The 23,410-nt window shown below is 53.6% G+C and overlaps 1 protein-coding gene across 4 annotated transcripts in view; it reads left to right on the top strand.

Moving 5' to 3' along the window:
* The window catches only part of ABCA3 (ATP binding cassette subfamily A member 3), a 65,419-nt gene that overhangs the window by 30,471 nt on the left and 11,538 nt on the right, over nucleotides 1-23,410 (top strand). For all 4 annotated transcript variants that reach the window (XM_024233883.3, XM_054534595.2, XM_054534596.2 and 1 more), the window contains 11 exons: nucleotides 2,751-2,924; nucleotides 7,221-7,402; nucleotides 11,234-11,377; nucleotides 11,850-11,979; nucleotides 12,990-13,144; nucleotides 13,364-13,519; nucleotides 13,746-13,956; nucleotides 15,535-15,685; nucleotides 18,728-18,826; nucleotides 21,464-21,650; nucleotides 22,793-23,096. In XM_024233883.3, coding sequence (XP_024089651.2) covers nucleotides 2,751-2,924; nucleotides 7,221-7,402; nucleotides 11,234-11,377; nucleotides 11,850-11,979; nucleotides 12,990-13,144; nucleotides 13,364-13,519; nucleotides 13,746-13,956; nucleotides 15,535-15,685; nucleotides 18,728-18,826; nucleotides 21,464-21,650; nucleotides 22,793-23,096 — 1,893 coding nt within the window. The remainder of the gene's footprint in view (nucleotides 1-2,750; nucleotides 2,925-7,220; nucleotides 7,403-11,233; nucleotides 11,378-11,849; nucleotides 11,980-12,989; nucleotides 13,145-13,363; nucleotides 13,520-13,745; nucleotides 13,957-15,534; nucleotides 15,686-18,727; nucleotides 18,827-21,463; nucleotides 21,651-22,792; nucleotides 23,097-23,410) is intronic.

Below are 23,410 nucleotides of genomic sequence, written 5' to 3'. Positions count from 1 at the left end.
GTATAGTGTCAAAGAAGAATATCCACAGATATCTGTAAAAACCATTACAATACCCTTTACTTTTCCAACTATATATCTGTGTGAAGCCAGATTTTCTTTATATACATCAACCAAACAACATAAAAGGGTAAATAGGGCCGGGCGCGGTGGCTCACGCCTGTAATCCCAGCACTTTGGGAGGCCGAGGCAGGTGGATCACGAGGTCAAGAGATCAAGACCACCCTGGCCAACATGGTGAAACCCCGTCTCTACTAAAAATACAAAAATTAGCTGGGTGTGGTGGCGCGTGCCTGTAGTCCCAGCGACTCGGGAGGCTGAGGCAGGAGAATTGCTTGAACCCAGGAGGTAGAGGTTTCAGTGAGCCAAGGTCGTGCTACTGTACTCCAGCCTGGCGACAGAGCGAGACTCCGTCTCAAAAAAAAAAAAAAAAGAAAAGGGTAAATAGGCAGATATGAGGACGGAGCTGTAATCTGTTAAGTCAGACATGATGGAGGTTTACAAAAATGTGAAACTTTGTTCCTGACTGAAGCACCAGAGGTGGGGAAAAAGACCAATAAAGAAAAAAAAAATCAGCCGGTCACAGTGACTCATATCTGTAATCCCAGCACTTTGGGAGGCCAAGGTGGGCAGATTGCTTGTGCCCAGGAGTTCAAGCCCAGCCTGGGCAACATGACGAAAACTTGTCTTTACTTAAAAATACAAAAAAAAATTAGCCAGGCCCAGTGGTGCGTACCTGCAGTCCCAGCTACTCAGGAGGCTGAGGTGGGAGAATCACTTGAGCCTGGGAGGCAGAGATTGCAGTGAGCTGAAATCACACCACTGCACTCCATCCTGGGCAACAGAATGAGACCCTGTCTCAGAAAAAAAATAAAAAAGAAAAAGAAAAAAGTTGGAAAAACCACTGCTGCTCTTCTCAATAAATTGTGGAAAGTGTGTGGGGGGGTGTTTTTTTGTTTGTTTGTTTGTTTGTTTTGAGACAGAGTCTCGCTCTGTCACTAGGATGGAGTGCAGTGACCCGATCTCGGCTCACTGCAACCTCTGCCTCCCAGGTTCAAGCGATTCTTCTGCCTCAGCCTCCTGAGTAGCTGCGACTACAGGCATGCGCCACCACCCATGCCCAGCTAATTTTTGTATTTTTAGTAGAGGTGGGGTTTCACCATGTTGGCCAGGATGGTCTTGATCTCTTGACCTTGTGATCTGCCCGCCTCAGCCTCCCAAAGTGCTGGGATTACAGGCGTGAGCCACCACACCCAGCCGGGGTTTTTTTCATAAATGTATGCTAACTTGTAGTGGATTTATTACTGTTATTCTTAAATTTAACAGAATTTTTAAATGTTCTTAGTATTAATTTCTTACAGAATAAATATGGAGATATATATATATAACCCACATTTAAAAAGCCCTTTGGTGTCCTTAATAATTTTTAAGGATAGAAAAGGGTCTTAAGACCAAAGATTTTGATGGCTGGGCATGGTGGCTCAGACCTGTAATCCCAACACTTTGGGAGGCCAAGGCGGGAGGATCCCTTGAGCCTAGGAGCTTTAGACTAGCCCTGACAAAATAGGGAAACCCATCTCTACAAAAAAATTTAAAAATTAGCTAGGCGTGGTACTGCGTGCCTGTGGTCCCAGCTACTCTCCCTAGCCGGAGGTGGGAGGACTTCTTAGGCCTGGGAGGTGGAGGCTGCAGTGAGCCATGATGGCACCACTGTACTCCAGCCTAGGTGACAGAGGGGGACTCGATCTCAAAAGGAAAAAAAGAAAAGAAAACCAAACAGTTTGAGCACTGCCGGCGTGGACAGAAAACATGCCCATCTCTCCACTCTCCGTAATCCACTCTCTCACCTCTTCCAGCTCCTTCTCACATGTCACCTCCTCGAAGCCTTCCCGGCCGTTGGGAGCCTCTTCTCCCATCCTGCACCTCCTTGCTGCATCCAGCATGTGTCTCCATCCAGCACACCTTGCTCTCTGTCTCCCTGCTACGTTCCAGGCCTGGGAGGGGAGGGATTTTCTCTGTTTTGTGTGGGGCTACCTCCCTGGTGCCTAGAACAGAGTAGGTACTCAGTGCGTATCTGACGAATGAATGAATGAACGAATGAGAGAGATCGGGCAACCCAGGCAGAAGTGGGGCTTAGGCAGGCCGGGCACGGTGGTTCACGCCTGTAATCCCAGCACTTTGCCAAGGCCAGTGGATCACGAGGTCAGGAGATCGAGACCATCCTGGCTAACACGGTGAAACCCCATCTCTACTAAAAATACAAAAAATTAGCCGGGCGTGGTGGCGGGCACCTGTAGTCCCAGCTACTCGGGAGGCTGGGGCAGGAGAATGGCGTGAACCCAGGAGGCGGAGCTTGCAGTGAGCCGAGATCGCGCCACTGCACTCCAGCATGGGAGACAGAGCGAGACTCCTTCTCAAAAAAAAAAAGAAGTGGGGCTTAGGCGGGAATCAGGGGTTTGGGATCAGCCACGTGAGGTGTGCTGTGTCAGGGAGGCAGCTGGATGGGAGGTGGAGGAGGGGCTGGAGGTATTGGTGTGGGGGTCCCTGGGATGGGGGCACCACTTGGAGAAGAGGCTGCCGGCCACGCCTGGTGTCCCCCCCTGCTGGGGCTTGTGTCTCGTATAGATGGCAGGTGCCAGGAGCAGGTTGGGTGGCTCAGCCCCAGGAGGAGGGAGTTCCCTGTACCTTGGGGAGCCCAAGCCCCTTCTGAAGGCACTGACGCTCACGCCCCCCGGGTCTTCCAACACCTGCAGCCAACATGGCAGCAGCCTTCGGCGGCTTCCTCTACTTCTTCACCTACATCCCCTACTTCTTCGTGGCCCCTCGGTACAACTGGATGACTCTGAGCCAGAAGCTCTGCTCCTGCCTCCTGTCCAACGTCGCCATGGCAATGGGAGCCCAGCTCATTGGGAAATTTGAGGCGAAAGGTGAGTGTTTGCCTTGTCCAGCCTGTTCTTTCCAAATCAGTAAGCTTCGAGAGCACCCAGCCACAAGAGCCGCCAGCAGCAAGGCTCCACCTGCGACGGTTGGCAGGCAGTTGGGACCGCTGAAGCCAGCAGCATCCGCATACGGCGCTGAGTGTGGGCTGGATAGCTGGGCACGGCCCCGGGCGAGGGAAGCTCAGCTCCACGGCACAGCAGGAGGTGATGGGAGCCACAGGGCAGTGGGCCGAAGAAGCCCAAAGCTCGGAGGACAAGAAGGTTGAAGCATCCAGCAGCGTTGGCACCACATACGCATCTGACTGATGGTGGGATCTAAGTTGGTGACCTGAGTCTCTTTCAGCTTTCATTTTTTTTATTTTAAATATTTTATAGAGATGGGGTCTCACTGTGTTGCCCAGTGTGGTCTCAAACTCTTGACCTCAAGCAATCCTCCTGCCTCAGCCTCCTGAATAGCCAGGATTACAGGCGTGAGCCACCACATCTGGCCTCTTCCAGCTTCCTGAGACATTCAAAATTATTACATCAGAGAGGCTGGGCGCGGTGGCTCACGCCTATAATCCTAGCACTTTGGGAGGCCGCGGCCGGTGGATCACGAGGTCAGGAGATTGAGACCATCCTGGCTAACAAGGTGAAACCCTGTCTCTACTAAAAACACAAAAAATTAGCCGGGCGTGGTGGCGGGTGCCTGTAGTCCCAGCTACTCGAGAGGCTGAGGCAGGAGAATGGCGTGAACCCGGGAGGCGGAGCTTGCAGTGAGCCGAGATCGCGCCACTGCAATCCAGCCTGGGCAACAAGATTCCGTCTCAAAAAAATAAATAAAATTATTACATCAGAGATCTCAAAGTCTAGGGTTTTGAGGACTTTTTTTTTTTTTTTTTTTTGAGATAGAGTCTCGTTCTGTTTCCCAGGTTTGAGTGCAGTGGTGCGATCTTGGCTCATCTCAACCTCTGCCTCTGGGCTCAAGTGATCCTCTCACCTCAGCCTCCCGAGTACCTGGGATCACAGGCATGCACCACCATGCCCATCTAATTTTTTTGTATTTTTAGTAGAGAGGGGGTTTTGCCATGTTGGCCTGGCTGGTCTCGAACTCCTGACCTCAAGTGATCTGCCCTCAGCCTCCCAAAGTGCTAGGATTACAGGAGTGAGCCACTGAGGCTGGCTGGGTTTCGAGGACTTTTGATCAACCACTGCTCGTGGTAAAGGGTAGGATTAGCATCTTGCCAGTGCCTCCTGCATTGATTGGTGATGGCAGCAGAGACGCCTAAGAGAGAAACAAGTGATAAACTACAGCATTTTTTTTTTCTTTTCTTTTTTGTTTTTTGAGACAGGGTCTCACTGTGTCACCCAGCCTGGAGTGCAATGGCACCATCACAACTCACTTTTTTTCTTTTCTTTTTTTTTTTTGAGACGGAGTCTCTCGCTCTGTCGCCCAGGCTGGAGTGCAGTGGCGGGATCTCGGCTTACTGCAAGCTCCGCCTCCCGGGTTCACACCATTCTCCTGCCTCAGCCTCCTGAGTAGCTGGGACTACAGGCGCCCGCCATTGTACCCGGCTAATTTTTTGTATTTTTAGTAGAGACAGGGTTTCACTGTGTTAGCCAGGATGGTCTCGAGCTCCTGACCTCGTGATCCGCCCGCCTCAGCCTCCCAAAGTGCTGGGATTACAGGCGTGAGCCACCGCGCCCGGCCCACTTTTTTTCTTAATTTTTATGAAATTAAATTGAGTAAAACACTTCCTTGGTCGGCCTTTGGCCTGTGGGCTCTCATTCTGCAAGGCCTGCTGTGGGCACCAAACCTGGTCTGAGCCCCTCCAGTTAGGCCTCCTCCCGACATTGCTGCATTGGGAGTCAAGTCTCCAACACATGAATTTGGGGGGCCCAGTCAAACCATGGCACCATGCAGTTCCTAGCTGCAGCTTGCAAAGGTCTGGGTATGTGGAAGGAGGTGGGAGTGTCCAGCGTTGCTTTGTCTTTCATTAGAACGATTCTCTGCAGTTGGCAGTGTCTTCTGACCCTTTAGCTTGTACATATCTGTGTTTCCATGTTTACTCGTGTGTTGATAAAATGTAGACTTTGTTCTTTTGCTTTCTTTTTAACAATTTTTTTTTAGAGACAGGGTCTTACTCCATTGCCCAGGCTGGAGTGCAGTAGCATGATAATAGCTCACTGTAGCCTCGGCCTCCCAGGCTCAAGTGATCCTCCCACCTCAGCCTCCTGAGTAGCTGGACTACAGGCACGTGCCACGACACCCAGATAATTTGTCTATGTTGCCTAGGCAGGTCTCAAACTCCTGGCCTCAAGCAATCCTCCTGTGTCAGCCTCCCAGAGTGCTGGGTGAGTCACCACGCCCAGCTGGAGTGAATGTTATTAAAACAGACAAATCTCTGGCTGTTTGAAAGTGCAAATTCACCAAGGCTGGAGAGCATTATTTCCATCGGGGTCCTCGGCCAAACAGAGGGTGTTTGGACACACAGAGCCCCAGCACTGTCAGGACTGCAATGTTGGCCAACCAGAGAGAAGATGAGAAACATGAGCTCCATTAAAGAGAGCTTTACACGTGTTTGAAATATTTCTGTGATTAAAAAAAACTTATGGCCGAGGCAGGAGGAAGGCTTCAGGCAGGAATTTGAGGCCAGCCTGGGCAACATAGCAAGACCCCCGTCACTACAAAATTCAGATGTAAAAAAATAGTTATACTAGGCTGGATGGGGTGGCTCACACCTATAATCCCAGCACTTTGGGAGGCCAGGGCGGGTGGATTACTCAAGGTCAGGAGTTCAAGACCAGCCTGGCCAACATGGCGAAACCCTGTCTCTACTAAAAATACAAAAATTGGCGGGGCATGGTGGCTTACGCCTGTAATCTCAGCACTTTGGGAGGCTGAGGTAGGTGGATCATGGGGTCAAGAGATCGAGACCATCCTGGCCAATATGGTGAAACTCCGTCTCTACTAAAAATACAAAAATCAGCTGGGCGTGGTGGCGCACACCTGTAGTCCCAGCTACTCGGGAGGCTGAGGCAGGAGAACTGCTTGAACCTGGGAGGTGGAGGCTGCAGCGAGCCAAGATTGTGCCACTGCACTCCAGCCTGGCAACAGAGTGAGACTCCATCTAAAAAAAAAAAAAAAAAAAAAAAACAAAAATTAGCCTGGTGTGGTGACATGCTCCCGTAATCCCAGCTACTCCGAAGGCTGAGGCAGAAGAATCATTCGAACCCCAGAGGCAGAGGTTGCAGTGGGCCAAAATCGCACCACTGCACTCCAGCCTAGGTGACAGAGCAAGACTCTATCTCAAAAAAATAAAAAATAATAAATAAATAAAGACTTATACTGGCTGGGTGCAGTGGCTCACACCTGTGATCCTAGCACTTTGGGAGGCCAAGGCGGGTGGGTTGCCTGAGCTCAGGAGTTCGAGACCATCCTGGGCAACATGGTGAAACCCCATCTCTACTAAAATACAAAAAATTAGGGCCGGGTGCGGTGACTCACGCCTGTAATCCCAGCACTTTGGGAGGCCGAGGCAGGCGGATCACGAGGTGAAGAGATCGAGACCATCCTGGCTAACACAGTGAAACCCAGTCTCTACTAAAAATACAAAAAAATTAGCCAGGCGTGGTGGCGGGCGCCTGTAGTCCCAGCTACTCGGGAGGCTGAGGCAGGAGAATGGCGCGAACCCGGGAGGTGGAGCTTGCAGTGAGCCGAGATCGCGCCACTGCACTCCAGCCTGGGCAACAGAGCGAGACTCCATCTCAAAAAAAAAAAAAAAAAAAATTAGCCAGGCATGGCGGCATGTGCCTGTAATCCCAACTACTTGGAAGGCTGAGACAGGAGAATCGCTTGAACCTGGGAGGCAGAGGTTGCAGTGAGCCGAGATTGCAGCACTGCACTCCAGCATGGGAGACAGAGCAAGACTCCATCTCCAAAAAAAAAAAAAAAGACTTATGCTAAATGCACATTGACCCACATTGGCCTTACCGAAATCATAGATGTGGGTGCATATGTATGTGTGTACATATGTGCATATATGTCACAGATTAAATGCAAGCCCGTCTAGTCAGTGAATGAGCTGTTGCTGGTCTGTGACTTAATGATTTTGTAACCTGCGTTTATCTTCCAGACTTGAAGAGAGCTGTCCAACTTGTTATAAAACCGGGAAGGGAAAAGGCATGCCGACCAAGCAGTGGCCATGCAAGGTCAAACGTGCACACGTGTGCCATCAGGGACTTCGGGTCCCCAGGCCCCCCAGCCTGCTGGCTTTCAGGCCACTTTCCTGGTGTGTCTTCCAGGCATGGGCATCCAGTGGCGAGACCTGCTGAGTCCCGTCAACGTGGACGACGACTTCTGCTTCGGGCAGGTGCTGGGGATGCTGCTGCTGGACTCTGTGCTCTATGGCCTGGTGACCTGGTACATGGAGGCCGTCTTCCCAGGGCAGTTCGGCGTGCCTCAGCCCTGGTACTTCTTCATCATGGTGAGTTCTGATGCCCTGCTCTTGAGCCGCCGCCTCTGTGAGTGCAGAGGTGTCCCCATTACCTGCTCAGGGACCCCTCCGAGTCCCCAGCATGCAGCGCCTGCGTGGGGCTGGCACACAGAACCCTGCCCTGTGCACAGGGAGTGGTGTGTACCCGAGGGTCCTTGGGACTGGTTCAGAGAGAGAGAAAGACCCTCCATGCCCAAGAGAAATCCTTCCGCTCCAGAGCCTGAGACAGAGGGGTGCAGAGAACGGGCTGCTCTGGCCCCCTCTCTGCAAGACCCACGCACACAGCCTCTGCTGCCCACCTGCCTCCTCAATCCTGCCTCTTTTCTTGTAAAAAGTATCTTACTGGGTTTTCTGCCTATAAAATCTAGCTTCGTATAAAAATGTTCACATTCGGCCAGGCGCAGTGGCTCACACCTGTAATCCCAGCACTTTGGGAGGCCAAGGTGGGCGGATCACGAGGTCAGGAGATCAAGACCATCCTGGCTAACAAGGTGAAACCCCATCTCCACTAAAAATAAAAAATAAAAAATAATTAGCCAGGCGTGGTGGCGGGCGCCTGTAGTCCCAGCTACTCGGGAGGCTGAGGCAGGAGAATGGCATGAACCTGGGAGGCGGAGCTTGCAGTGAGCCGAGATCGTGCCATTGCACTCCAGCCTGGGCAACAGAGCGAGAGTCTGTCTCAAAAAAAAAAAAAAAAAGTTCAGATTCCTGAAATCTATAGTTCAGTCCCACTGGTGAGATGAACACTGTTGACATTTGGTATGTACTTTGCTGAGTTTCCTTCTCTACACTTACTGTCATAGAGCACACATGGATGGACATATGGCATAGTTTCATAAAAATGTGATTGGAGGCCGGGTGTGGTGGCTCACCCCTGTAATCCCAGCACTTTGGGAGGCCAAGACGGGTGGATCACCCGAGGTCAGAAGTTTGAGACCAGCCTGGCCAACATGATGAAACCCTGTTTCTAATAAAGAAATACAAAAAAAAATTAGCTGGGTGTGGTGGCAGGCGCCTCTAATCCCAGCTACTCGGGAGGCTGATGCAGGGAGAATTGCTTGAACCCGGGAGGCGGAGGCTGCAGTGAGCTGAGACTGTGCCATTGCACTCCAACCTGGGCGACAGAACGAGACTCCATCTCAAAAAAATAAAAAATAAAAAATAAAAAAATGGGATCGGGGTGGACACAGTCGCTTATCCTCGTAATCCCAGCACTTTGGAGGCTGAGGTGGAAGGATGACTTGAGGCCAGGAGTTAGAGACCAGCCTGGGCAACATAGTGAAACCCCATCTCTACAAAATAAATAAAAAATTTAAAAAATTAGCCAGGCGGCACATGCTTGTGGTCCCAGCTACTTGAGAGGCTGAGGCAGAAGAATCACTTGAGCCCAGGAGATTGAGGCTGCAGTGAGCCATGTTCACACCACCACACTCCAACTTTGGTGAAAAAATGAGACCCTGTCTCACAAAAAAAAAAAAAAAGAATCATATTGTAAAAAATGCTTAAAAGTTGCTTTTCTTAACCTAACAGTACAACTCAGATATCCTAAATACATATATGTGTTTGTCTATTTATAAATATAGTTTTAAACTATTATCTAAAACATATTGATAAATATTGTTATATTTATCAATATATTTCTATCTAAGTATTACCTTTTTAAGAATCACTGCCGAGACCAGCTCAGTCGGGGAGACCTTAACCCAGCGGCACTAGAGGAATTAAAGACACACACACAGAAATATAGAGGTGTGAAGTGGGAAATCAGGGGTCTCACAGCCTTCAAGCTGAGAGCCCCAAACAGAGATTTACCCACATATTTATTAACAGTAAACCAGTCATTAGCGTTGTTTCTACAGACATTAAATTAACTAAAAGTATCCCATAAGGGAAATGAACGGATGGGCCGAATTACTTGCAGCAGGAACACGCCCTTAAGACACAGATCGCTCAGGCTTTTCTTTGCAGCTTAAGAATGCCTTTAAGCAGTTTTCCGCCCTGGGGGGGCCAGGTGTTCCTTGCCGACAACCTTCCAGCTTGGGCGTTACGGCCATTACGGACATGTTACATTGCTACAGAGATTTTATTTATGGCCAGTTTTGGGGCCAGTTTATGGCCAGACTTTGGGGGGCTTGCTCCCAACAAACCACTTTCATTTATAGTGACACACAGTATTCCATCCTGTGGGCCCATCACCATATACTTAACTGATTCCCTACCGATGGCTAGTTAAGGTCATTTCTTTTTTTTTTTTTTTCTTTGATTGGGAGTCTAGCTCTGTTGCCCAGGCTGGAGTCCAGTGGCGTGATCTCAGCTCACTGCACCCTTCACCTCCCAGGTTCAAGCGATTCTCCTGCCTCAGCCTCCTGAGTAGCTGGCATTACAGGCGTGCACCACCACACGCAGCTAATTTTTTTTGTATTTTTATTAGAGATGGGGTTTCACCATGTTGGCCAGGCTGGTCTTGAACCCCTGACCTCAGGTGATCCACCCGCCTCAGCCTCCCAAAGTGCTGGAATTACAGACGTGGGCCACCACCTCCAGCCAAGGCCATTTCTGTTTTCATTCTTTGATTCCACAAGTATTTATCAAGTGTCCACTATTGTAATTCATCAACTGTAAGATGACACTGATCGTTAGAGGTAATGGTTACTTTGTCTATCACTAAGAAAGAAAAATGCCACAGTTACACTATGGCATTTTATAATTCAAGATGCATTCTGATTTTTTTTTTTTTTTTTTTGAGACGGAGTCTCTCTCTGTCGCCCAGGCTGGAGTGCAGTGGCGCAATCTCGGCTCACTGCAAGCTCCGCCTTCTGGGTTCACGCCATTCTCCTGCCTCAGCCTCCCGAGTAGCTGGGACTACAGGCGCCCGCCACCACGCCCGGCTAATCTTTTTGTATTTTTAGTAGAGACGGGGTTTCACCGTGTTAGCCAGGATGTTCTTGATCTCCTGACCTCGTGATTCGCCCGCCTCGGCCTCCCAAAGTACTGGGATTACAGGCGTGAGCCACCACGCCCAGCCAAGATGCATTCTGATTTTAAAGTAACTTTACATATGAGAGCTATGTCCCTGAGAACCAGTGGAGTGCAGTGTGTGCCAGGCGCCGTTCCGGTTGCTGGAAGTGCACTGGGCATGAAGCTGCGGGTGAACGAGTCCCCACCCCGCAGCTGCCCCGGTGCTGATCCTGCCAAGGCACTGCTTCCACCTTCCCTGGTGCTCTGCCCGCACCACTGTGTCGACTGCATCCATGTAGGCACCAGGCTGTCCTCGAGGGCAGTGTGTGAGGTGTGTGGCTGTTCTTACCCCATGCCCTGAGCTATCTCTGTGATGTCCACAGAGAAGATGGGAAGAGGCTTCCTCGTAGAAGGAGGCATGGCGCCTTCAGCTTCTCTTGCTTACAGTCATGAGCTCATGTGGGGCTTGAGCAAAGAAACAGCCGGGTGGCATGGGGACACAGCTTCCTTTCCATTTTGGCCCCAACATCCCTCTGAACTGGAGCGTTAGATAACTTCTCTCTGTATGAAATTTCATAGCTGACAAACTCCCTTTCCCCTGTATCGGATCTGAGTTCATCTTCACAAGCCTGTATGTAACCGTTACACCCACTTACCAGGTTAGGAAACTGAGGCTTAGAGCCTTCACAGGGATGAAACAAGTCGGGGCGCTCTGGGGCTGTCCCTGAGCAGTGCCTTCTCCACAGCAGTGCCTCGAAGGCCTGGGACAGAGGCTGCGTGGCTGTGTGCATCTAGTGTGTCTGCTGGTTGTTGCTTTGCTCGTCACAGACGAAACAAACTGACCGCTGTCTGCTTCCCTCCCAGCCCTCCTATTGGTGTGGGAAGCCAAGGGCGGTTGCAAGGAAGGAGGAAGAGGACAGTGACCCCGAGAAAGCGCTCAGAAATGAGTATTTTGAAGCCGAGCCAGAGGACCTGGTGGCGGGGATCAAGATCAAGCACCTGTCCAAGGTGCCGCCTCCTGTGGGGACAGGGAGGGCCGGGGCTGCCAGGACCATGGGAAGACTTACCAGCACGGCGGTGAGACCTCGTGGCCCGCCAGGTGCTCCCTCCGAGCCTTGCTCCCTCCTGCCCTGAAGGAGGGCAGGAACCCTCCGCTGCCCTCTAACCGGTTCCCCAGGGCACAGACCACATCTCCAGCTTCTCAGGAAATGCCAGACTCAGCCGTCCAGCAGTGCCTCGGTCTCATGGGCTTCCCAGGGTTGCAGAGACACTGAGGGTGTCTGGGACGTGTTGGGGCTGGGGGAGACCGGAGGGGAGCAGCCAGGAGCAGCATCTGCCCGAAACGTCCCTCCCCTCTGCACACTGATGGTGACGCTAGGCTTGGTTCCTTCTGAGACGGTCGGGCGGGGGAGCAGGAGAGGCCCTGGCTGTGGGCCTCGGGGCTGTGGGTGGCCCAGGGCAGCCTCTGCCTTTCCTGCAGGTGTTCAGGGTGGGGAATAAGGACAGGGCAGCCGTCAGAGACCTGAACCTGAACCTGTACGAGGGGCAGATCACCGTCCTGCTGGGCCACAATGGCGCTGGGAAGACCACCACCCTTTCCATGCTCACAGGTGAGGGCCGGACGGCCTCACGTCCCCTGCCACCGGCAGGCCCCCCTTTAACATCATCTCAGCACCAGCCCCGCCTCACTCCCTCAATGGGGCTTTTGGGCCTTCCCCAACCACAGCGGCAAGAGATGCACCTCAGCCCTGCGGGCCCAGGGGACATGCAGGGACTGCCCTCCTCACCGCCTCTGTCCGTGAATGCAGGGGAACCCCCAGGGACCCCTGCCCTCCTCACCGCCTCTGTCTGTGAATGCAGGGGGACCCCCAGGGACCCCTGCCCTCCTCAGCGCCTCTGTCCATGAATACCCAAGCTTGACAGGGTCAGTAAAAACAGAGGCCACACAGGAGCAGCTCAACCCTCTGCTAATTCTGTCACCAAACCCCTCTCTGAGAGCTCTTCCCTGTGCACCACACCCTCCGCTGGCATTTCACTCTGTCTTCCCCAAGCACCAAAGTGTCTGGCAGTGGTACAGGCTGGGGCCCAGGGCAGGGGTGTGTGTGTGTGTGTGTGTGTGTGTGTGTGTGTGTGTGTGTGTGTGTGTGTGTGTGTGTGTGTGTGTGTGTGTGTGTGTGTGTGTGTTACAGGCTGTGTGTGTGTGTGTGTGTGTGTGTGTGTGTGTGTGTGTTACAGGCTGGGGCCCGGGGCGGGTGTGTGTGTGTGTGTGTGTGTGTGTGTGTGGGTGGGTGTGTGGGTGTGTGTGTGTGTGTGTGTGGTGTGGGTGTGGTGTGTGTGTGTGTGTGTGGGGTGTGTGTGTGTGTGTGTGTGTGTGTGTGTGTGCCATGGGTTTCTCCTCCCTGACCAGCTGTGCATCCTGGTGGCAGGGCTGTTTCCATGCCGCTTGTTTTCCTACTGGCCCAGCCAAAGCCCACCCCGGTGGGAGCGGGGTTCCAGGCCCTCTCATGGGCAGGGTCCTCAGAGGAAATTAGGGGAGACAGACAGGGGGTGGGGGTCATTACCCCGGGTGCTGACAAACAGGATCTTCATGCTGAATGTGGGGTCTCCTCCTGGGCCCCAGGTCTCTTTCCCCCCACCAGTGGACGGGCATACATCAGCGGGTATGAAATTTCCCAGGACATGGTTCAGATCCGGAAGAGCCTGGGCCTGTGCCCGCAGCACGACATCCTGTTTGACAACTTGACAGTCGCAGAGCACCTTTATTTCTATGCCCAGGTGAGTTGGGGGCCAGGGGTGTGCAGGGGTGTTTTCACTGATGTGCTTGAGTTTCCGGGGCAGTCTTCCGAGGAGCTAAACTGGAGGAAGGGAGCCAGGAGGGCAGGAGCCAGGGAGTCCAGCTACGTCATGGAGAGGTTCCTCTCACCAGAAACTCGCTGGCCAGGGTCAGCCTCCCGCCAGGAGCCCTGTATCTCCCTGTGTCCCCTGTCGTTGCAGCTGAAGGGCCTGTCACGCCAGAAGTGCCCTGAAGAAGTCAAGCAGATGCTGCATGTCATCGGCCTGGAGGACAAGTGGAACTCACGGAGCCGCTTCCTGAGCGGGGGCATGAGGCGCAAGCTCTCCATCGGCATCGCCCTCATCGCAGGCTCCAAGGTGCGGCGGTGGGACTGGAGGCAGTGGGCTCCCCTCCTGCTCAACCTGGGCTGGCCCTTCCGCCATGGCCCAGGCACCTTGGCCCTTGACACCCCAGACAAGGCCATCACTGTCCTTGGAGGACTCAAGCTGGCTCCGCAAACCCCTTGATGGGGCCTACCGCAAGGCCAGCCTGGGCCTGGGGTGTGGCTCTACCAGCATCACGAGACTGTCTCTCTCCCTCCAGGTGCTGATACTGGACGAGCCCACCTCGGGCATGGACACCATCTCCAGGAGGGCCATCTGGGATCTTCTTCAGCGACAGAAAAGTGACCACACCATCGTGCTGACCACCCACTTCATGGATGAGGCTGACCTGCTGGGAGACCGCATCGCCATCATGGCCAAGGGGGAGCTGCAGTGCTGCGGGTCCTCGCTGTTCCTCAAGCAGAAATACGGTGAACGGTGGGGCCAGCCCGCGACAGGGTCGGTGTCCTGGCTGCCGTGCTGAGGGAATGGCTGCTACCTTCATGAAGGGCCCTCAGATCAGGCAGGGGTGGCCGTTTCTAGACCTGTCTGTTGCCTCTGGGTGGACAGCCCAACCAGGCAGGGGGGCTTGTGAGAGGGAAGAGGCAGGAAATGGAGCTGAAAGTCTCAGTTTGGTTAGGATGTGGTTCAGTCATGACCAGAAGAACAGAGGCCAAGCCCAGTGCCACTAGGAGCAGCACTGCCCTTGGAGAGGCCAACACACGCACCAACGTGGCAGCTCCCATGTGACAGCAGCTCACAGCATGGCCAGGGCCAGCAGGGGCTCACAGGATCTGGGCCCAGACCTCTGACTGTGCTGTGCAACTACGGCTTCCCTCTCAAGGTCACCTCCTGGTCCAGCACGATCTGGGTGTGCCAACGTCCCCCACATTCCAACAGGGGGTGGAGCAAAGACATAGGAGCCCTCCTCCCCTCAGGACACCCACCAAGTTCACGTCCCACCTCTGCCCCCTAGTGACTGAGTGGCAACCCAGTGTGGTCAGCAGCAGGCAGGAGGGGATGGCCTTTGTCCTGGGCAGCCACATGCTCAGCCAAGATACCAGGGTTTTCTTACCAAGAGGGAGGAGAACAGGCCTTAGGAGATAAGGAACCATCCACCACGGCCTCTGAGAGTGTCACTGGCCACTTCCTGCCCCACTGCCCAGTTGGCAGAGCCATTGTTCTTCCTGGGTCTGGCATCCTTGTCTCTAAAGAGGACATGGGGCCAGGCGTGGTGGCTCACCACCTGTAATCCCAGCACTTTGGGAGGCCAAGGTAGGCAGATCACTTGAGGTCAGGAATTCAAGACCAGCCTGGCCCACATGGTAAAACTCTGTCTCTACTAAAATACAAAAAATTAGCCAGGTATGTTGGTGCATGCCTGTAATCCCAGCTACTTGGGGAGGCTGAGGCAGGAGAATAACTACTTGAACCAAGGAGGGAGAAGTTACAGTGAGCCAAGATTGTGCGGCTGTACTCCAGCCTGGGCGACAGAGCGAGACTCTTGTCTCAAAAAAAAAAAAGGACATGGAATTCCATCTCCTGCACAGTGACGTTGGGAGAGAGGTGAGATGCATCTCTGATAGTGCCGTGCAGTGTGGTCTTGCAGCCGGTAGCTCTCGCTTCTGCTCCTGCTGACAGTCCCTTCCTAGAACCACACCATAACCATCAGTGTTAACCCCACAAGACAGAAGCCTTCACACGTGGTCCGTCGCTGCTGCTGATATCCTTCCCTGGTGCTTGTACAGTTGGGGGGAGACCCCACCTTCCAGCAGGTGCCCCTGACAGTGCTCAGCACCCTAGATCCCCAGCAGCTCTTCCCAGCAGGAGCGGGAGGCAAGACCCTCAGGACAGCACAGGGAGCTCCAAGACACATTCATTCTGCTTCAGCTGCCCACCTCCGGTTCTCTGGCCTCCTTCCCACCAGCTTGCCTGGTGTGAGCCCTAGAGACCCCAGGGTGTGCATGAAGACATCAGCCAAAGATCTCACATGTGGCCCTGTGTTCCAGGTGCCGGCTATCACATGACGCTGGTGAAGGAACCGCACTGCAACCCCGAAGACATCTCCCAGCTGGTCCACCACCACGTGCCCAACGCCACACTGGAGAGCAGCGCTGGGGCCGAGCTGTCTTTCATCCTTCCCAGAGAGAGCACACACAGGTACGCCTCCCAGGGAGGGCATGCACAGGTATAGATCCAAGATGGGGTCCCCATGGGCCATGAGGGCTTGGTGCTCAGAGGCACCTGCTCTGCCCCTCTCTGGCCTGGCCAGTCGGCACTCTTAGACCCTCAGCCTGGGCACCATCAGCCCAGATGAATCTGCTTGGCTGGGTCCTAGGTGCCAGGCCTCCTAGCAAGGAGAAACATAATTAGGACCTGAAAAGGAGAAGCACATATCTGACTCACCAAAAGGGCGCTCAGTGCTGACGCAGGGCTCACACTCCCTCTTCTGACACCAGGCTCAACACATGCTGCAGCTGCACTCAGAACTATTCGTGAAACTGAGTCTGTATTTGTACACAGGTGGTGAATTTGTCTCAGTGTCAGAGCTGGAGATGTTAGCACCTGCTCATCACTGTCTCATACACACAGCAGAACCAGCAAGGGGAGGGAAGCCAGTTTTCTATGACAGTATCAGTCTGAATATTATCTGGATAATATCAGTTTGTTGCACTTTTCTCCAGTTTGTTGTTTGATTTTGTCAGATTTTTTTCCATTTTATATTTATTTATTTTATTTGTTATTTATTTATTATTTGTTTTGAGATGGAGCCTCACTCTGCTGGCCAGTCCAGAGTGCAGTGGCACAATCTCAGCTCACTGCAACCTCCGCCTCCCAGGTTCAAGCGATTGTCCTGCCTCAGCCTGCCAAGTAGCTGGGATTACAGGCTCCCGCCACCACACCCAGCTAATTTTTGTATCTTAGTAGAGACGGTGTTTCATCATGTTGGCCAGGCTGGTCTCAAACTCCTGACCTCAGGTGATCCACCCACCTCGGCCTCCCAAAGTTCTGAGATATCAGGCATGAGCCACCGTGCCTGGCCACATTTATTTATTTTAAAGATAAGGTCTTGCTCTGTCACCCAGGCTGGAGTGCAGTGGTGCAATCATAACTCACTGCAGCCTTGAATTCCTGGGCTCAAGTGATCCGTCCACCTCAGCCTCCCGAGTAGCTGGGACTACAGGTGTGTATCAGCATGTCCGGCTACTTTTTTTATTTCTCTGTAGAGATGGGGTCTTGTTATGTTGCCCAAGCTGGTCTTGAACTCCTGGGCTTAAGAGATCCTTCCGCCTCAGCTTCCCAAAATTCTGGGATTACAGGTGTAATCCAGGAGCAGAGGTTGCAGTGAGCTGAGATCACACCCCTGCACCCCTGCACCCCTGCACTCCAGCCTGGGTGACAGAGGGAGACTCCATCTCAAAAAAGAAAAAAAGAAAAAAAGAAAACCAGGGAATCAAACCATATGAACCTCACTTTTAGCCAGGCATGGTTGCTCATGCCTGTAATCCCAACACTTTCAGAAGCCAAGGCAGAAGGAGAAGGAGACGAGCTTGGGCGACATAGTGAGACCCCATCTCTACAAAAAGAATTAAAAATTAGCCACGTGGCCGGGCATGGTGGCTCATGCCTGTAATCCCAGCACTTGGAGGCCGAGGCGGGTGGATCATGAGGTCAGGAGATCGAGACCATCCTGGCTAACAGGGTGAAACCCGTCTGTACTAAAAACACAAAAGCAAAATTAGACAGGCGTGGTGGCGGGCGCCTGTAGTCCCAGCTACTCGGGAGGCTGAGGCGAGAGAATGGCGTGAACCTGGGAGGCGGAGCGTGCAGTGAGCCGTCCGTGATCGCGCCACCGCACTCCAGCCTGGGCGACAGAGCAAGACTGCGTCTCAAAAAAAAAAAAAAAAAAAATTAGCCACGTGTGGTTGTGCACACCTGTAGCCCCAGATACTTGGGAGGCTGAGGTGAGAGGATCGCTTGAGCCCAGGAGGTCAAGGCTTCAGTGAGCCGAGATTACACCACTACACTCCAGCCTGAGTGACAGACCAAGACCCTGTCTCCAAAAAAAAGAAAAAAAAGGCATTTTGGCCAGGCGCGGTGGCTCACGCCTGTAATCCCAGCACTTTGGGAGGCCGAGGCAGGCGGATCACGAGGTCAGGAGATTAAGACCATCCTGGCTAACACGGTGAAACCCCATCTCTACTAAAAATACAAAAAATTAGCTGGGTGTGGTGGCGGGTACCTGTGGTCCCAGCTACTCTGGAGGCTGAGGCAGGAGAATGGTGTGAACCTAGGAGGCGGAGCTTGCAGTGAGCTGAGATCGTGCCACTGCACTCCAGCCTGGGCAACAGAGCAAAATTCCGTCTCAAGAAAAAAAGAAAAAAAAAGGTATTTCAAGGAGTTAACCTCCTGTGGCCCCTCCCCCATTCTACAGGGGGTTGGGAGGTGATTCATTTTAGTTTAGTTTAGTTTAGTTTTTGGAGAGGGAGTCTTGCTCTGTTGCCCAGGCTGGAGTCCAGTGGTGCAATCTCAGCTCACCACAACCTCTGCCTCCTGGGTTCAAGCAATTCTCCTGCCTCAGCCTCCCAAGTAGCTGGGATTACAGGCACAAGCCGCCATGACTGAGTAGTTTTGTTGTTGTTGTTGTTTTGTTTTGTTTTGTTTTATTTATTTTAGTAGAGATAGAGTTTCACCGTGTTGCTCAGGCTGGTCTCGAACTCCTGAGCTCAGGCAGTTCGCCCACCTTGGCCTCCCAAAGTGCTAGGATTACAGGTGTGAGATACTGCACCTGGCCTCTTTATTTTTTTAATTTTATTTATTTATTTATTTATTTTATGTTTTTTTTGAGACAGAGTTTCACTGTGCCGCCCAGGCTGGAGTGCAGTAGCGCAATCTCAGCTCACTGCAGCCTCCACCTGCTGGGTTCAAGTGTTCTGCCTCTGCCTTCTGAGTAGCTGGGACTACAGGCACCTGCCACCACACATGGCTAATTTTTTATGTTTTTAGTAGAGCCAGGTTTCACCATGTTGACTAGACTGGTATCAAACTCCTGACCTCAAGTGATCCGCCCGCCTTGGCGTCCCAAAGTGCTGGGGTTACAGGCGTGAGGCACTGCGCCTGGCCGAGGAGGGTGATGCTTTAGGAACAAATTATCTAGAAAGTCACTGAGAAGTGACTCATCATGCTGGGTCTGTTTTTCAGGTTTGAAGGTCTCTTTGCTAAACTGGAGAAGAAGCAGAAGGAGCTGGGCATTGCCAGCTTTGGGGCATCCATCACCACCATGGAGGAAGTCTTCCTTCGGTCAGTAAATGTGCGTTTCTGTCCACCTAGGACTGGGCTCAGTGCTGCAGAGGACTTTTTTTTTTGAGATGGAGTTTCGCTCTTGTTGCCCAGGCTGGAGTGCAGTGGTGCGATCTCAGCTCACTGCAACCTCCACCTCCTGGTTTCAAGAGATTCTCCTGCCTCAGCCTCCCGAGTAGCTGGGATTACAGGCATGCACCACCACGCCCGGCTAATTTTGTATTTTTAGTAGAGATGGGTTTTCTCCATGTTGGTCAGGTTGGTCTCAAACTCCCAACCTCAGCTGATCTGCCTGCCTTGGCCTCCCAAAGTGCTGAGATTACAGGCGTGAGCCACCGTGCTCAGCCGAGGACTTTTAAAAAGTGCAGTGATAAACAGTCACCTCAGTTATGATCTCGAATGCCCACGTGAGGCTGGAGGAACAGCCCGGGGTGGGGCAGGGCAGTGGCCGCCGTCAGAGCCCTAAGTACAGATTGTGACTGTCAGCAGCACTGGTGTACGTGGGAAACAGCAGCACACGTGAGGGGCCTGCACTGCCTCGGGGTCCCTTCCAGACCCGCCATCTAGCACACGGCGTCAGAGGCGTGCCCAGCTCTTCTTGGGCTTAGATTATTCTTGGGGGATACCTGTATCCTTAATGAAGATGGGAACTATCTCATCCAGACCCTCAGAACTGCATGGGGGCTGGGCGTGGTGGCTCACGCCTGTCATCCCAGCACTTTGGGAGACCGTGGCAGGTGATCACTTGAGCCAAGGAGTTTGAGACCAGCCTGGTCAACGTGGTGAAATCCCATCACTTTTTTTTTTGAGACAGAGTCTCGCTGTGTCACCCAGGCTGGAGTGCAGTGGTGCAATCTCAGCTCACTGCAACCTCCGCCTCCCAGATTCAAGCGATTCTCCTGCCTCAGCCTCAGTAGCTGGGACTGCAGGCGCATGTCATTATGCCCAGCTAGTTTTTTGTATTTTTAACAGAGATGGGGTTTCGCCATGCTGGTCTGGAACTTCTGACCTCAGGTGACCCACCTGAAGATCTGTGCTGGGATTACAGGCGTGAGCCACCACACCCAGCCACCATCTCTACTAAAACTACAAAAATTAGCTGGGTGTGGTGGCACACACCTGTAATCTCAGCTACTTGGGAGGCTGAGGCAGGAGAATCAATTGAACCTGGGAAGTGGAGGTTGCAGTGAGCTGAGATTGTGCCACTGCACTCCAGCCTGGGGGACACAGCAAAACCCTGTGTCAAAAGAAGAAGAAAAAAACGTGAGATCGGTTTTCCTCCTTGGGGAGCCCACAGCCTAGAGGAGGCGACAGAATAGGTGATCATACATGCAGGACATGGTGGTGCGTGCTCTGGGGACACCTGTCCAGGGGACCATGTGTCCAGGAACAGACGCAGGGAAAAAGGCCAGGCGAGGCGGCGGAGGGAGGGAGGGACTGCCCACTGACCTGTGTCCCACACAGGACCGAACACTGACTGACTTTCTGTGAATCCTGGTTGAAGGAAGGAAGGAAGCGTGAACATATGAAAAAGAAACCATGGGCTGGCCTGGAGTCAGCTGGCTCTGAGGGTAGAACCCGGGTTGCTCCTGCTGCATCTCAGCAGCCACAGGGGCTCTTGTCTCTCAAGGTCTCAGGCTTCTCTGGCCGCATCTCATACTCGCCACATGGCCCACCTATGATTCAGCTCCAGACCCCACACCTGACCCTGGCCTCTCTGAGCTCCTGGTCTCAAGAGAAAAATAATCAGAAGCTTTTCCTGGTTTGTCTAGGACCTGGGGAGAGCTAGCCAGGCTGGTAGCACCCACCGGAGCTCAGAGCGTGGGCAGGAAGGTTTTTAATCAGAGGGAATACTGATGAGATGGCAACACTTGGTGTCTCTGACCAGATCATGAAAGATGAGTGGGACTGGGAGAATCCAGTGAGGGAGAAGGGGTCTGGGAAGGGCCAGAGGAGCAGGTACCTAGGCCTCACGGCAGCCTGCACACAGGAGCAAGAAGCAGGCAGACAGGGCTCACACGGGCTCCAAGGGTGGCCTGACAAGGTTGCTAAGCCAGCCGCGGGGTGCCTCCTGCCTGCTGCAGCCTCAGTTGTCTTTCCTAATCAGCGGGGAGCTCTAGGAAGGGGTGTGTGTGTGTGTGTGTGTGTGTGTGTGTGTGTGTGTGTGACGTAATTCACATATTAAAAAATCACCTCCTCTGCCAGGTGTGGGTGTGTGTGTGTGTGTGTGTGTGTGACGTAATTCACATATTAAAAAATCACCTCCTCTGCCAGGTGTGTGTATGTGTGTGTGTGCGTGACGTAATTCACATATTAAAAAATCACCTCCTCTGCCAGGCGTAGTGGTTCATGCCTGTAATCCCAGCACTTTGAGAGGCCGAGGTGGGAGGATCACTTGAGGTCAGGAGTTCGAGACCAGCCTGGCCAACATGGTGAAACCCCATCTCTACTAAAAATACAAAAATTAGCTGTGCATGGTGGCCGGAGACACTGATGAGTGAGGGAACGCATAAGCAGATGCATGAGCAAGCCAAGGACTGCGGCAACACTGCTCCCCTCAGTGCCTCTAACCACAGTCCCTCCCTCCACCCACCCGGGGAGCTGGGTCCTGACCGGTCCCTGTGTGTATCGGCACAGGGTCGGGAAGCTGGTGGACAGCAGCATGGACATCCAGGCCATCCAGCTCCCTGCCCTGCAGTACCAGCACGAGAGGCGCGCTAGCGACTGGGCTGTGGACAGCAACCTCTGTGGGGCCATGGACCCCTCTGACGGCATTGGAGCCCTCATCGAGGAGGAGCGCACCGCTGTCAAGCTCAACACTGGGGTGAGTGCCCAGGTGGGTGGGCGGGTGGCGGGGGAAGGGCGAGCAGCCCCCAAACACCTCATGTGAGCCAATGCAGAGGAGAGTCTGCGAGGGCGCAAACAGGGTCCAGGAGAGTCAGCACACCGGGCAGAGGGCGGGCAGCGGCTCACACCGCATGGGTCGGCAGGGAGAAGCGTTTGAATGGAGCAACTGGAATTTCTCACACTCTAACTCAGGCACAGCACCCTGCTCAACAGGAGCTTGTCGGGTGCCCAGCTCTGTGTTGATGTCTCCAGCAGCCAACGACAGGGAGGGGGGTTGCTGCACCCAGTTCACAGATGGGAAACCGAGGCCTGGGCCAAAGTCAGATATGACAGAGTGAGAGAGCTCAGTCTGATCCCTGGTCAGCCTGATCTCAAAGCCCTGACGCTCTCTGTCTTGAAGGACCAGGAAGGAAAGAAGCTGGAGAACGAGGCAGTCAGGCTGGTTGGGAGGCTCGGCCATCTGTTTCCTGTGACCTGTGGGGTGGTGTCTCCTTGTGGCAGGGGGAGGGCAGGGGATGGCAGCTGGTCCTCTACTCTCCTGAGACATTGAAACAATGTCTGGGCCGGGTGTGGTGGCTCATGCCTGTAATCCCAGTACATTGGGAGGCCAAGGCAGGCAGATCACTTGAGGTCAGGAGTTGAAGACCAGCCTAGGCCAACATGACAAAACCCTATCTCTACTAAAAATACAAAAATTAGTTGGGCGTGGTGCTGTGCGCCTGTAATCCCAGCTACCTGGGAGGCTGAGGTAGGAACCCAGCAGGTGGAGGTTGCAGTGAGCTGAGATCACACCACTGCACTCCACCCCCGGTGACAGAGTGACCCTGTCTCAAAAAAATAAAATAAATAGTGTCCGCCTTGCCTCCATGGCCACTGTGAGGCTCCCAGTACCAACGTGCAGGGCCCCATGGAGACCTGCAGAGTCTGCACAGGTGACCCTGCCATGTGGTGCACTGAGCTCCTCCCACGGCCATTTCAACGCTCCAGGGGTCTCCGGTGCAACCTCAGCTCCAGGCCCCCAGGCTGGCATCACACAGGACAGCACCTGCCGCAGGTGGGTGGGGGTCAGGCGCTGGCCCCCAAGCAGTGCCGGTGTCACCTGCGTCCCCTCTGCCGCAGCTTGCCCTACACTGCCAGCAGTTCTGGGCCATGTTCCTGAAGAAGGCCGCATACAGCTGGCGCGAGTGGAAAATGGTGGCGGCACAGGTCCTGGTGCCTCTGACCTGCGTCACCCTGGCCCTCCTGGCCATCAACTACTCCTCGGAGCTCTTCGACGACCCCATGCTGAGGCTGACCCTGGGCGAGTACGGCAGAACTGTCGTGCCCTTCTCAGTTCCCGGGACCTCCCAGCTGGGTCAGCAGCTGTCAGAGCATCTGAAAGACGCACTGCAGGCTGAGGGACAGGAGCCCCGCGAGGTGCTCGGTAAGGGGCATCCCGGGGGCGGGACGGGGGGATCAGGGGCCAGTCGTGCAGCCACAGTTCGCCTTCCTCACTGCAGCAGGGTGGACATCTGGGGAGGGTGGTTCTTGGCTGTTCCGAATGTACTGAGGGAAGTTCAGCAGCATCCCTGACCTTGCCTCACCCCATGATGACCATCAAACATGCCTGGAAACATTGCAGATGTCCCCTGGGTGGCACATCACGGCACTGAGTCAGGGGAAGTGCCCTGGGGGTGCCAGAGACACTGCCATCCTGGGGCCAGGCTTTGTCAGGCGTCTCTTTACTGAAGCTGTGTC

Source organism: Pongo abelii, chromosome 18, assembly GCF_028885655.2.
Source record: "Pongo abelii isolate AG06213 chromosome 18, NHGRI_mPonAbe1-v2.0_pri, whole genome shotgun sequence".
In the NCBI taxonomy this organism is placed as follows: domain Eukaryota; kingdom Metazoa; phylum Chordata; class Mammalia; order Primates; family Hominidae; genus Pongo; species Pongo abelii.
The sequence above is the reverse complement of the archived record's forward strand: the minus strand, read 5'-3'. Positions and strand labels throughout refer to the sequence as shown.